This window comes from Musca domestica, unplaced genomic scaffold (genome assembly GCF_030504385.1).
Source record: "Musca domestica strain aabys unplaced genomic scaffold, Musca_domestica.polishedcontigs.V.1.1 34, whole genome shotgun sequence".
In the NCBI taxonomy this organism is placed as follows: Eukaryota; Metazoa; Arthropoda; class Insecta; order Diptera; family Muscidae; genus Musca; species Musca domestica.
The window spans coordinates 519,842-535,778 of NW_026712313.1; the positions used below are offsets into that span (position 1 = coordinate 519,842).

A 15,937-nucleotide genomic window follows, 5' to 3' on the forward strand; every position below is an offset into this window, starting at 1 on the left:
TTACATTTGGATACTTCCTTCGAGAGTTTTACGGTTTTTATGCACAAAAACCAGATCACTAAATCAATTTCAAATCTCTTGAAGTCGATTTTTTCCAAAGCCAGCTAGTTCGGTCCTAGTCCTTTCGCTGAGGAATATTTTTGTTGTAGAAAGTGGTCGAGGGTATGAAAAAACATGATTTCTTACCTAGCAAATGCACCCATTACCAAATAATGGGTAAAAACTTACAAATCACTTTTCAACTTATTCTTATAAGAGCATGGGTCTCAAACTCACAACCCTCGGTTATTCATTACTTGGTAATGAAGAAAATAAGACTATTTTCTATAAAATATTTAAGAAATTACGTAGGTTGGGAATACCTACAGCAAAATAAAGATTGTTTACATTACCCTGTAATGGGTATTTCGGCAAAATTTTTGCTGGGCATTTTTCACGAATCTAAACTAGAAAATTTTTATTTCAAAATATTATCACACAAATCCATCTGTCCCTCAATGAACTTTCCAAACAACCCTCGTCACTGAATATTACACCTCTTAGCGCTACTATAAAACGAAACAACAGCAAAAACAACCCAAAATGAAATTGTGCTACAGAAATATTAACATCGGTAAACATAACAAATACAACACACAACAGAAGCAAGAGACAAGCTAGCTAGCAAGTAAGCAAGCCACCAGCCAACCAACCAACCTACCGACCAAACATAACCATCCATCCAACCATACAAGTGAACCAAACCAAGTCAACCATCTGCAAGTATGCAGTTTTTATAGATAAGAGCCAGAGCACATTCATGAATTTCCAAGATAAGAGAAATACACCAAAAATGCTTAAAAGTGGTAGTGGTCGTCGTCGTCGTCGCCGTGGTGGTGGTGGAGCAGAGTAGTGCCGCCAGTAGTGGTATTTGGTGGTGTTGCTTGCTGCTCTGCCCGTGGATGATATCATTGCTTAACTCCCACTCACCCTGGTTATTTTCGGAGGAGCGATATAAAACATTTGATGAGAGTGAGCGATAAATAAAATAACCAGGAGATATGTATAGGAACAATGTGTATGAGTAATGTTGAGAATAATGACTAGTAAGCAAAATAGTTGGAAAAAATTAAATAACCAGTAAGGAAGGCTCAAAAATCGGGCGGGGCCGACTATATGATACCATACACCACTATGCATATTTAGTAGAACTCTCGTAAAAGAAAGGTTTTTATTGCAATTTCTGAGCTCTATGACATATTTAGCGCAAAATATCATTATGGTAGAGTGCATATTCCGAAAGCCGATCTTCATAAAATTAAAAAAAGCTATTTCTTGGCTGCATCTGATATCTGGTACCAAATATTATTCTTGTATCGTGCAGCAAATTAGAAGTACTTATTTCTATACTAAAGTCGGTCTGAAGTGCCAAATTTCATTCACACCATTTGGACTGATATTAGCCATTTGGTGCACAAAAAACCTAAAATCTGATGAAGATATTTATGGGAGCTATATCCAAATCGGAACCAATCTTGATAAAATTTGAATCATAAATTGCTACACTGTTTCTGATATCTGGTGCAAAATATCAGTCTCGTGGAGTGCATATTACGAATTTGAGGGACTTAAACACCAAATCGGATGAAACATATATATGAGAGCTATAGCTATATTTCAACCGATTTTCACCAAATTTGAAGCACATTCTTGTAGGCTGAAATCGGTCAGATGTAGCAAAATTCACAACGTTTGGACTAATATTAGCCATTTGGTGCACAAGAAACCTAAAATCGGATGAAGATATATATAGGAGCTATAGCTATATTTCAACCGATTTTCACCAAATTTGAAGCAACTGCTTGTAGGCTGAATTCGGTCGGATGTAGCAAAATTCACACCATTTGGACTGATATTAGCCATTTGGTGCAGAAGAAACCTAAAATCGGATGAAGATATATATGGGAGCTTTATCTAAATGTGGACCGATTTTCTCCAAATTTGAAGGACATGCTTGTAGGCTGAATTCGGTCGGATGTAACAAAATTCACACCATTTGGACTGATATTAGCCATTTGGTGCGGAAGAAACCTAAAATCGGATGAAGATATATATGGGAGTTATAGCTATATCTGAACCGATTTTCATCAAATTTGAAGCACATGCTTGTAGGCTGAATCCGGTCAGATGTAGCAAAATTCACACCATTTGGACTGATATTAGCCATTTGGTGCAGAAGAAACCAAAAATCGGATGAAGATATATATGGGAGCTATATTTCAATTTGGACCGATTTACCGAGCTATAGCTATATCTGAACCGATTTTCACCAAATTTGAAGCACATGCTTGTAGGCTGAATTCGGTCAGATGTAGCAAAATTCACACCATTTGGACTGATATTAGCCATTTGGTGCAGAAGAAACCTAAAATCGGATGAAGATATATATGGGAGCTATAGCTATATCTGAACCGATTTTCACCAAATTTGAAGCACATGCTTGTGGGCTGAATTCGGTCGGATGTAGCAAAATTCACACCATTTGGACTGATATTAGCCATTTGGTGCACAAGAAACCTAAAATCGGATGAAGATATATATGGTAGCTATAGCTATATTTCAACCGATTCTCACCAAATTTGAAGCACATGCTTGTAGGCTGAATTCGGTCGGATGTAGCAAAATTCACACCATTTGGACTGAAATTAGACATTTGGTGCACAAGAAACCTAAAATCGGATGAAACATATATATGGGAGCTATATTTACATTTGCACCGATTTTCACCAATTTCAATAGGGTTCGTACTTGAGCCAATAAAATGTTATTTTGGGAAATTTCATCTCAATCGAATAATAAATGCGACCTGCATTTTGTTTAAAAAAATACATGGACAGATGGAGGGACGGACTGACATGCATAAATCGACTCAAAATGTGATTCTATGCTGATCACCAAAAGGAAATATGGGCCTATCAGGTTTTCTTCTCCATGTTACAAACAAATGCACAAAGACATAATACCCTTACCACTATGTGGTGTAGGGTATAATAACCATGAAAGGAAAGTTACGTTGGGCGCCACATTTGTAAAGTTCAATATATAGGCATTAGTAGTGTTTGAATTGATAAAATAAGGATGGACTTTAACACCTCATTAGCTAAATATGTCTTTTTGACCCAACATTTCCAGCCAACCAGTTTAAACTCCCGATGTTTCTCAAAAGAATGTCTGAATCTAGGATATCTAAGAGTCTTTAAAGATTCAAATTTCTACCTTGAAATATTTTGCCTTTTTCCACGAGCTATGAATATCTCCCATTGCCGACAAGCTCTGCACTAATCCTTTTTAATTTCTTTTTTAGTCTATGAACTGCCAAAGAAAAACGCCCACTTTAGCTTATGGTCGAACACACTTGCACCAGCACACTCCACCAACAATAAAAATGACACACGCAATACCATCACTCATATCAGTCAAAAAACAAAAAAAAGTATGCACACACACACTCACACTCCCTGGCAACCAACTTTGCCATATCTCATTTTCACTGACGCCTGTCTTTCCATATGACAAAAAAGATTTACAAAACGATGTGAAAAGTCAAATGACTTTGAAATTAATGATGGGAAAATGGAGAAACTATGAAATGAACATTAGCTTTTTATCCTTCCACCAGGAGTCATAGATTGCAGTTGCTGCCACACACACACGTACACACACACAGTCCTTGGTGTGGCATGTAAGCCATGATTTGGACGGTTGGTTGGTTTGTCGGATGGATAGATGGTTGATGATGATGCTGCTGCTACTACTAATACCCTAGACCCCTTCTTATCCCACATCCTGCTTCATCTGCCGCTGCCTGACACTGCTCTTGGCAAACAGTTAAGGGTGACTTTTCGGAACAAAAATTTATAATGACAGATAAGCAAATCTTCATTTGAAAACAAATGAGAAAAAAATCGAAAAAATTCACATAAAGTCTAATCGCTGGGGATTAAAGGCGATAAGAGAAGTGAACAGAACAGAACAGAACCAAACTGAAGTGAACTGAAAAATATGAATGATGGGAATTATGCTGGGATGGCAGACAAAGAATCCAAAGAATAAAAATAAATTCTGATTATCAGTTAAAAAAGAAAAACAACAACAACGATGACTTAGAAATATGAAACATATTTTATGTTTACAGCTGGGGAGGAAGTAGTGTATTTTTGTTTTGTTCTGGGCTTATCGCGCTCAGTTGAAATCAGATTTACAAAAAGCAAAAGTAATGATTACCAAAAAAGCAATTATAAAGTGCAAGATAATGGAAACCGTATTAAATTTATCGTGGTCTTCTTATGGAAGATCGGGAAAGAGCTATCCCTTTCTGAGGTATTACTATCACCGAGGAACAATTCATACTCTAATCAAAAAAGGTCAACGAAGGACTTCGAATTGAAGTCCAGTAAGACTTCTTGTAAAAGACCAAAAGTTCTTCTTCTAAAAGTTTTCGAGGTCTTCCATCAGAAGGAGAGCTCAAGGTCTTCTCCATATAAATGCTAGAGGTCCTTTCAATAGAAGAGCTAGAGGTCCTCTCTCATAGAAGAGCTCTCGAGGTTTTCTCTCATAGAAGAGCTTGAAGTCTTCTCACAGAAGATCTCTCGATGTCTTCTCTTAGAGAAGAGCTCTTGAGGTCTTCTCTCATAGAAGAGCATTCGAGTTCTTCTCAGAGAAGAGCTTGAGGTCTTCTCTCATAGAAGATCTCGAGGTCTTCTTTCATAGAAGAGCTCTTCAGGTCTTCTTTCATAGAAGAGCTCTTGAGGTCTTCTTTCATAGAAGAGCTCTTGAGGTCTTCTTTCATAGAAGAGCTCTTGAGGTCTTCTTTCATAGAAGAGCTCTTGAGGTCTTCTTTCATAGAAGAGCTCTTAAGGTCTTCTTTCATAGAAGAGCTCTTGAGGTCTTCTTTCATAGAAGAGCTCTTGAGGTCTTCTTTCATAGAAGAGCTCTTGAGGTCTTCTTTCATAGAAGAGCTCTTGAGGTCTTCTTTCATAGAAGAGCTCTTGAGGTCTTCTTTCATAGAAGAGCTCTTGAGGTCTTCTTTCATAGAAGAGCTCTTGAGGTCTTCTTTCATAGAAGAGCTCTTCAGGTCTTCTTTCATAGAAGAGCTCTTGAGGTCTTCTCATAGAAAGCTCTCGAGGTCTTCTCATAGAAGAGCTCTGGAGGTGGTTTTCTCTCATAGAAGAGCTCGAGGTGGTCTTCTCTCATAGAAGAGCTCGAGGTGGTCTTCTCTCATAGAAGAGCTCGAGGTGGTCTTCTCTCATAGAAGTGCTCGAGGTGGTCTTCTCTTATAGAAGAGCTCGAGCTGGTCTTTTCTCATAGAAGAGCTCGAGCTGGTCTTTTCTCATAGAAGAGCTCGAGGTGGTCTTCTCTCATAGAGGAGCTCGAGGTGGTCTTCTGTCATAGAAGAGCTCGAGGAGGTCTTCTGTCATAGAAGAGCTCGAGGAGGTCTTCTCTCATAGAGGAGCTCGAGGAGGTCTTCTCTCATAGAGGAGCTGGAGAAGGTCTTCTCTCATAGAAGAGCGCGAGGAGGTCTTCTCTCATAGAAGAGCGCGAGGAGGTCTTCTATAATAGAAGATTAGAAGAAGACCTTCCATAATAGAAGACTTGAAGAAGGCTTCTCTTATAGAAGAAAGGAAGAAGCCTTCTCTTATAGAAGACCGGTAGGTCTTCCCATAGAAGACCAGAAGGTCTTCTCATAGAAGGCTAGAATGTCTTCTCATGGAAGAGCAGGATGTCTTCTCATTGAAGACAAGGCCTTTTCTTGGAAGACCAGAAAGTCTTCTCCTAGAAGACGAGGTCTTTTCCTAGAAGACCAGAAAATCTTCTAGAAGAGCTATCAGCCCATTATAGAAGACCCCGAAAGTCTATTCATAGAAGACCAGATCCAGAAAGTCTACAGATCCCCAGAATGTCCTATTCAACCCCAGAAAATCTTCCTAAGAAACTCAGAAGGAATTCTCTTATAGAAGACCCGAGGGTCATTTCAGAAGATCCGAAGTTCATCTGTTATAGAAGACCAGAATGTGGGTTTTCTCTCTTAGAATACCAGAAGATGTTGTATAAAAAATATAATTTTTTTACCCCATCCCGCTTCGCTACCTTCTTATTAACAACGTTAATTAATGAGCGGGCGTTCTCCTCCAAACATAAATGACATTTAAAATCACATTACATAATCATCAAGGAAATGAGTTTCACACGTCCCGGTGCTAATAACAAGCCTTCATAAATGAAAGTAAACGTACCCCTCCCAACCCCCACCAATTCATGCAGGCCTTGATAATAAACGAATTAAGGAAAAGCCCTCCTCAATGCCTAGCTGGTTCGCTGACTGGCTAAATGAGTGACATGATTGAACTTTAAAGCCATGCTAACAACGCGAAAGGATGACCGGAAGAAAGGAGAAATAGAACGAAAAAAAAGAAAGAAAAATATCATTGGCATGGCTCAGAGATAAGAAAAGTCAACACAGGATGGGAGGAAGAAGGAAGAAAAGAAAACGCGCTGTGACAACAATAATGAGTGCAGTAAAACTAAATAAAAATGTGAAATAAAGAAGTGAACACAAATCACCGAACAAAAGTGGTTAAGTGGAGCAGAAAAGCGTCAAAGAAGAGAGGGCGAGGGGAGTGGCGGGGTCAATAAAGCGAAAGGATGGCTGGTTGGTTGGCAGCAGATTAACACTTTTTTATTGGTGGCATTACAATGGACGACGAAGGCGAGCAGTTATACCAACGTCATCATAATCATGGAAAGGAAATGACAACAGCAGGACAAGCAGAGGGAGAGAGAAGGCGATAGAGAGGCATTAATAAACTCTTTGGCTTAATATTCAGCTTTTTGACGCGCTCCCTTTTAATGACAATAAACGAGCAACGACACCACCTATCTATCTCTATCTATTCATCAATTTGGATGGGTGTGTGTGTTCGCCACAGGAACCCCTTTTCTTTTGCTTCCTTGCGTTTCATTTGGTCCCTCATCCGTCCGTCTGTCCATCCAGCCATTTACAAAACCACATAATCATTGTTATAAATATGAATTAACTTTCAAATTTATGAGAGGTTAAAAGGGCTATTCGTTTGGCTTTATTTTGGGAAGGCAGCAGAAGGGAGGAAAGTGTTAGTCCAACTCGAAAAAAAGGGTAAGGAAGTTGGTGACAGCAAAAAAAAAGAACAAGGATTTGCAAATGCGACAAAATGTGTCTGAGTGAGTGCGAGTGTGTGCCAGTTAAGGATAAGATACCAAACACACACACACAGAGAGACTACCTCTTTCCTCTCCCATCCTCTGCCGTCCATTCGCACACAAAATATTCAAGTGATAAAAGGGATATTTTTTATATCCTTTTATGCTTATCTCTAACAAAACATACACTCACATTATCCTGTGGCAACAGCACCAGAGCAGCAGCAGTAGTCATACTCTGCTGGTCATAAGTTTAATCATCATTATTGGCAAAAAGTCATTACAGCTTTTGGGCAATGCGATACTGAGGTATGGAGGAGGGTGGGTGGTAGGTTATAAAATCCCTATATAACCCTTTTTCTTCAATCGTTTCCTTGGAAAAATCCATTCATTTTATGAGTGTTGTAACATTGATATTGATTTTGTGTGTGTTTTGTGGGGTTTTATGGAAAATTGGCCAACAATTGTAGATAACAAAGTTTGTGTTTTGTTCATTTCTTGAGGTGGGAAAGAGAGAAAATGTGGTGAGAGAATATTATGTTTTCTAACTTACCTCTACTATCTATTGTCATGTCTTCGGTGGAATCTGAACAATCACCTGTAAAGAGAGAGAGAAAACGATATTAATGAGTACAGTTGTAAAATTGAACAATTTATAAACAATTGGATAAAAATGGCGCCCAATCTGGGGCACATATAACAAAATACTTATTAATGACATTTTTAATGGAAAAATGTATATTGAAATGAACCCGTTAAAAATGACCAATCACATAACCCATTACAAATTAATGTAAACATGTAACCATTTCCCATTACAATCCAATTTTCCATGAATTCGAAAATAACATTCAATTTTTTCAATAAAAAAAGGAACAAGCAAAAAAGCTGTAAGTTCGTCCGGGACGATCTTTGAATACCCTCCACAATTTTGAGAGATTTTGGCAATTTTCAAAAAAATAAGATCAGCTAAAAATTCTGTTAATATCTTAAAAATACCGAATGTAGCCGTTATAGTAGGGACTTTACGACGACCAGCACATACAACTTTTGTCATAAACCATTGCAAAATTCAAATGGGAAACTTGAATAAAATAGACCAAAAATTTTAAGAATTGCAGAGAAATGTGTAAGGAGGTAACAGAGGGTGCTCGTACGGTCACAAAACCGAGTTGAGGTAAATAAGTAGAAATAAGGAAAAAAGTCTGGCAGACATTATAAGTTCGACTCTAAATGTTCTAAAACGGGGTCTATAACAATTATTTCCACAAAGTACGTTATTGGCTTTACAAAAAATATAAACCTCAGCTATAAGGCTGAGGTTATAAAAATATAGTCTATGTACGAAATGAGCTGAATAAAGCCTTAAAGAAAGCAGATACACAAACTGCATTAACTGGAGAAGGGATATTCTATCCGTGTACAATTTGGTTAGTGATTGCCTTTGTTAGGCAAAATTTAAAATTATCTTCTCGGACATCATGGACGATTTCACCACCCTTCGATGCAGAATGACAATTTTTTAAAATTAGGGTATTTACGGGTTGAGATAAAAAAACTGCAACAAAGTCAAAGGCCATAATTTTTAAAATTTTTTTTTGTTAATTTCATTGAATGAAAACAAAAAATGTCGGAAAAAACATCAAATTTTAGAATAAGTTCACATTTGTTCGAATTGGTCTCCTTTGGCACGAATTATGGCCTTCAAACGGCCAATGAAACCGTCACACGCTACCCGAATGTTGCTCTGCGATATTTTGGCCCATCTCCGGCGAAAAATGGCCTTCAAACGGCCAATGAAACCGTCACACGCTGCCCGAATGTTGCTCTGCGGTATTTTGGCCCACTCCCGGCGAAGCGCTTGCTTGAGGTGATCGACATTTTGGTATTTTTTAGTGCCAACCTTGCTTTCGAAAATACTCCAAAAACAATAGTCCAACGGATTGGTATCCGGAGATTTTGGTGGCCATTGTGCACTAGAAATGAAGAGAGGAAAACCATTTTGTAACCACTCTTGGGTGGCGCGTGCTGAGTGCGATGGCGCTGAGTCCTGTTGGAATGTCCGAGGATTGCGGCCAAAATGTTTGCGCACCCAAGGCTTTAATACACCCTTCAGAATATTTTCGCGATACTTTTTGGCATTTATTCTAATGCCACGGTCGATTAATACGAGCGGAGAGCGACCATCTGCTGTTATGGCGGCCCACACCATAACCATGGCCGGCACTTGAGTTCTGGTGGCCAGCCGCACATTTTCAGGTGACCTCTTTGGCAAGTAAACACGATCATTCTGTTTGTTTACAAACTGCTGGACAACGAATGTTTTTTCTCATCGGAGAAAACCAAATTCGGTAGTTCACCACTTTCGACCAAGCGAAGCAACTCCTTAGCTCTTTTGAGTCTATTGTCTTTCCGTTGCGGTGTAAGTTCTTGCACTTTTTGGAATTTCAATGGCTTTACCCCGAGCTCATTTTTCAATATTTGCCGAATGGAATATTGCGATATGTTCAGTGCGACGCGGGTTTCGATCAATTCACTTCTTTACTTTTCGAACCATTTCTGCTGATGTTACTGGTTTCTTCCGTCCACTGCCTTGACGTCGGGTTACGCTACCAGTAGCACGGTAACGAGCGTTGGTACGAGACACACGAAAAGATTTATTCACATTAAAATGCTGGAGTGCTCTAACGATAGCCACTTGTGGTTTTCCAGCCAAATATATAGAAATCACGCTATCTCGATTGAATTCCATCACGATTACTTTTTTCCAGGAAAATTCTCACCAAAATGCTTTTGTACGCTTATAAACAATATAATAAAGGTTGACCTTTTGTGGGGAGGTATCAGAAGAAGGATCTACAATATTTTTAACAGATCTTGTGTTTATAGAAATATTTACGACCTTCATGGCTATTCAAAAATTTGACCGCTGTGATGGAGGTACCAGAAAGAATGCGCCGATATATTCCACCTTCACACCAGATTTTGCGTTAATAAAAATATTGAAATGTGTGAAATTTGAAGACAATTTGATTCGTATTTCTCCTAGGTCAACCCCTGTCCTCAAACGGATTGGGTTCAAAGAGACCTAGGGTCTAAAAGCGATATGTCGATGAGACATGTTTTGTCCATATCCAATGATATATATCCTCTGTAGCTATTGTATGGCTGTGGACATCTTTATCACGCTATGAGAAAAAAAGTCCTTTAGATATCGATATTATGACTCAGTAAACGCTTTTTAAAGGGCAAAGGCTCTACAGAAGACCTTTGAAAAATCTACCGATTATATAATACCATTTGAAAGTTCTTCTGCCTATTGAAGGCCTACTGAGGGAACTTTTTTTACAGTCACGATTTTTTTTTTGTTAATTTAAGGCCCGGTCATAGACCTTTTGAATTAAAAGATTTCTAATATGGATTTTGTCTATTGAACCCCTTTGAAAAGTCTTGCTACAAAAGGCTTTTTGGGGGACTATTGAAAACTTTTTGAAATGTCTTTTGGCCGACAAGTCCATTGGAAAGACCTCTGGCTATGTGAGACTATTTGTTTTGAACCTTCAATCTATGGACATCCTCTTGGAACGTTTTTTGTTTTATTTATAGAAGACCCATTGAGAGGTCAACCTTCTTTCTATAGAAGTGTTTTCGTTTCGTATTACATTCTACTGATGTCTGAAGTTTTAAAATCTTTACGACCTTTAGTAATATTTCTGTTGAAATTCGAGAATGCAAATTTTGTGGAGTTTCGAATCATATGGCGTATATAAAATAATCGAAGGCAATGTTTGCAATGTCTTTAATCTAACGAAACGTTCTGAAGGTCTTCTGTCTATACAGGGCTTTTAAAATTACTTACTTGGCTGAAGAACTTTTCAAATGCCTCGTGCCTTCTGCAAGGTCTTCCATCTTTTTGAATGGACTCTTGTCCTACATATGGGCCCTTCTATACTGCAACAAAGACAATGAGCAAGCCACCTAAATTCATTACAATTATTTTCATTTTAATCTGCCTTTTTCAGATTATCAGAGCAACAAAAATCTTCAAAAACATTACTCCAACAAATACAAAAAACCAGACACGACGATCACAAAAAAAAGAAAAGAAAAAAATCCAAAATAAGGTGGGCATTACCACCGACAAAAAGATGTGGTGGATATCTCTTGAATGCGATCAACATTATTATTATTATCGTCATCATAAATACAGACGTACAATTTTTCATTTTACAAGTATTAAGTAAAGTATTTCTTTTTTTCGTATTTTTTCAATGAAATATTAAAAATTAAAAAAAGAAACGAAATAAATGGAAACCATGCAGCATTTTGCACTTGAGTGGTATCTGGATTTCGCTTCTTTTTTTTTTTTTTTTTGGCTACATTTTATTGTCGGGAGGTTAGTATTCCTATATAATCAGTATTATCAACACCGACATCATCATCATCATCCTCCTCGTCGTACTCCTCATGAGTTGCACTTTTTGGGTTATTTTCATTTCAGTTGCTGGGGATTTTTTTTAGATTTCATTAAAAAAAATATTTTCAGAAAAATAAAACAGAACAGCCACGAAACGTAAAACTTTTGTGGATTGGGAGGCATTACCCCGCTCAACAAAACCCAGCCATTACCAACCACTTACATATCACATGAGTGTAACAACGAGGGGTGGAGTGCAGTCAAGAGGAAGGGAAGGGGGATGGGGTAACGATAAATGGACGAATGAATATGTACTGTTGGATAAATATCTTTCTTTGCTGGTCTGTGTATGTCGTCTCCTCGGTAAATGGCTTGTTGCCTGTTTCTCTGCCAGCGAGAGTGTGTATGTGTGCCTGTGTGTCCGCATATGTGTGTGTGTGAGTGTGTCTGTTTGTTAGTTTTGATGATTATATTTTACTGATATCAGCCACTTCAAGGAATTATAATAACAATAATAACAACAATCCGCAGAATTCCTTTTATTATATTTTTCTCGGTTTGTTTTTAGATTTTAGATATCAACAGAAGAAACAAAACAACAGCAACAACCACAACAAAGCGACAGCCCAAGCAAATGGCAACAACAGCAACAATAACAATATGACTGTGTGCCAAGCCAAACTGTACAACAAAAAAGAAGAAATAACGTAAGTATTTCTGTATGGATGTTGGCTGATAATACCAACTGGTCATGTTGCTAATGATGATAATGGGTAATGGCTATGATGATGATGACGATGATGGTGACGAGGTTCATGGTGTTCAAGATGATGATGAGGAGGAAAGTGGGCCTTTTGACCACTAAAGGCACTTGCTTAAAGATCCCCCATATCATAGTCTTCTTGGCCAATATGGCTATCAAAGATGACCTTTTACCTTTTTTCTGTAAAAGTGACAATGGTTATGACAGTTTTCCACCAATTGCACCCTACAACAGACCCTCACATAAAGACCTTTTGTAGGAACATCGTTGGGCAGGTCTAAGAAAAGTCACTTTTGAAAGCTTACCTTTCAATAGAAGGCCAGAAAGTCTTCCACCTATTGTAGGACTACTTATGTCCAAAAAGAACTGTAAAATTTATAGAAACTCTGCAGAAACTCTTTCCTCAATGGAAGACCAGCAGAAAGTCTTCTCTTTATAAAAGACCAGCAGAAGGACTTGCATCTATAGTTTCCTGCAGAAACCTTATATTCTTAGAAGACCTATGGGAAGAAGTTCTGTAGGAAACAGGTTTTAGTTTCTATCTATAGATTACTTGTAAAAGGTCATAGAAAAAATATGGCCTAAGTGCCTACTAAAGACCTGAAGAAGGTGTGACATCATTATAGAAGACCCGAAGAAGGACGGAACCGACTGAAAACTGTCAAAAGGTCTTCCGTGTATAAAATGCATCTGGAGGTCTACTATTCATAAAATACCTACCTAATATAATAATTGCAGAAAGTATTTTATCCACCGAAGACTTGTAGTAGACCTTTGATCCATGGTAGGCCTACAGCAGGGATTCTATGATCAGAAGACATATATAAGGTCCTTTGTCTATAAGAAGTTCTGTAGTAGACCTAGAAGATCGTCCAAATGTTATCTATCCATAGAAAAAATTCCGAATAGTCTCTGCCCATTGAAGTCCTGCAAATGACCTACTATCTTTAGAAGAATAGGCGCTAGAAGACCAGCTGAAGGCCTTCCGGATATAAAAGACCTGTTGACTTGCAGGAAGCAGGCTTAATTTTCTATCTATATATTACTTGTAGAGGGTTATAGAAAAAAGATGGCCTTAGTGTCTACTAAAGACCTGAACAAGCTGTGACATCGCTATAGAAGATCTGCAGAAGGGCGAAAGGACAGAGAATTGTCAGAAGGTCTTTCGTGTATAAAATGCCGTCACGAGGTCTCCTATTCATAAAAGACCTGCAGAAGGTCTCCCATTAATACAAGAATTGCAGAAACTGTGTTATCCAAGGAAGACTTGAGGTAGACCTTTGGTCCATGGTTGGTCTACAGCAGGGATTCTATGATAAGAAGATTTCGATAAGGTCCTTCGTCTATAAGAAGTTCTGTAGTAGGTGAACTGTCGAATTTGGTTTTCTCCGATGAGGAAACATTCGTTGTCCAGCAGTTTGTAAACAAACAAAATGATCGTGTTCACTTGCCAAAGAGGTCAGCTGAAAATGTGCACCTTCGGTTGGCCAACAGAACTCAAGTACCGGCCATGGTGATGGTGTGGGCCGCCATAACAGCCGATGGTCGCTCTCCGCTCGTATTAATCGACCGCATTGGCATCAAAATAAATACCGAATATTATTGCGAAAATATTCTGGAGGGTGTAGTAAAGCCTTGGGCACGCAAACATTTCCAACATGACTCAGCACCCCGCACTCAGCACGCGCCGCCCAAAATGGTTACAAAATGAGGTTCCTCGCTTCATTTCCAGCGCACAATGGCCAACAAAATCTCCGGATACCAATCCGTTGTTTCTGGAGTATTTTGGAAAGCAAGGTTGGCACTAAAAAATACCAAAGTGTCTATCACCTCAAACAAGCGCTTCGCCGGGAATGAGCCAAAATACCGCAGAGCAACATTCGGGCAGCGTGTGACGGTTTCATTGGCCGTTTGAAGGCCATAATTCGTGCCTAAGGTGACCAATTCGAAAAAAATCTAAACTTAATCTAAAAGTTGATGCTATCCGATTTGTTGCTTTCATTCAATAAAATTAAAAAAAAAATTAAAAATTATGGCGTTTGACTTTGTTGCAGTTTTTATTTCACCCTACATGAAATATTTCGCGTGGAACACGGCTTGGACTTTGATACACACAAAAAGTTGTCGGCAACCGTATATCAAATCTTGGACCGGTATAAACTATAGGGGACATTTTCATTCAACCAAAGGGTTTTTCCCAGTTCGGGGTCTATTTTGGGCAATTTATGTACGGGAGTAAGGTTTTATCCTCTGAGAATTTGAATTCACAAATGTTAGCTAATTTGATCTAGTACAGAAAAATACACATGCATAGAAATATAGCAAGAGTATGACAAAAACTAGAACAGTGCTCGGAAAGAGTAGAATCAGCTCGATGTAGAACGAATTTTCCTCCCACTCAAAAATGAGGAAAATATACTCACTCATATTCGAGCGACATTGAAAAATTGAGTTTATTCTATTTTTTCTGCTCCCAGGAGAGCACTCGCTCGAATTCGAGTGTGTTTTACTCTTGGCCCCAATTCGAGTGTGTTTTACTCTTGGTACAAATTCGAGCGAGTTTTTCGGATGTCTGATTGAAAGTGACAAAATGCAGCTGATTTGATTGAATATTATAGCTGTACACTCAAAATACCGAAAATGTAGAGGTATTGTTATAAAGGGGAAATACTTATTCATGCTCCACTACGACATTTTTATTTGGAGTATAAAAAAATTCTTTGAAATAACATTTTCACCACTTGTGGTACATTTCCTATTTACTACCAGTTTCTAGTTTCTGGTCAGGAAAGGGGCCATAAAATTTCGGCTCAATCAGATTTCTTTTCATATTTTCATTTTTCCCAAACCTTAACCCAAAAATATAAATACCCAACCCATTATATCACTGTCTTATCGCCTAAAATATGCATTTGCATCTATTACTTCAAAATTATAAAAATTTTGTACTAAACAAAAATTCCCATTTGTTTTTATCATTAGAAATTTCCAAAAATGTAATTGTTGTTGCCACCAACAACAGCAACAACAATGCCACCACTATAGAGCTAGTAGCACACAAAACGGCTACAAAATATCTTATCAGTTGGTAAACTAATTAAATTTAAATTAAATTCTATTTAAAAACATAATTTTAAAAACGTTAGAGTGCAGACGCTTCTCCTTGCTTTTTGTTGGCTGGCTTATTCTAATTACCAAAACAATCAGCATGGAAAAAATCCAAAATAAGCCAAAGGCAACAGAAACATTTGAAACTATGTCCTGGTATTACACACAAACACACACACCAATACATTAACGAACTACCAAGGAGGAGGAAAAACGCAAGGTTTCATGAGTGCCCATACACCAGGTTCGTGGTTCTACCTGCATATAATTGTTGTTGGTTTTTTTTTTTTGCTAAAATGATTTAAGCAAAACAAAGTTAAGCGTACATACACACACTCATATTATAACATTTAATACAATAACAACATGACATACCACCACTAATACCACAAACGTTTTGCATATGTGCATACGATAGCAACAAAACCATCATT

The 15,937-nt window shown here is 38.1% G+C and overlaps 1 protein-coding gene across 2 annotated transcripts in view; it reads right to left on the reverse strand.

The window, feature by feature from the left end:
* The window catches only part of LOC101894324 (zinc finger protein ush), a 335,976-nt gene that overhangs the window by 71,448 nt on the left and 248,591 nt on the right, over window positions 1-15,937 (reverse strand). For both annotated transcript variants that reach the window (XM_059125533.1, XM_005181511.4), the window contains exon 2: window positions 7,769-7,813. In XM_059125533.1, coding sequence (XP_058981516.1) covers window positions 7,769-7,813 — 45 coding nt within the window. The remainder of the gene's footprint in view (window positions 1-7,768; window positions 7,814-15,937) is intronic.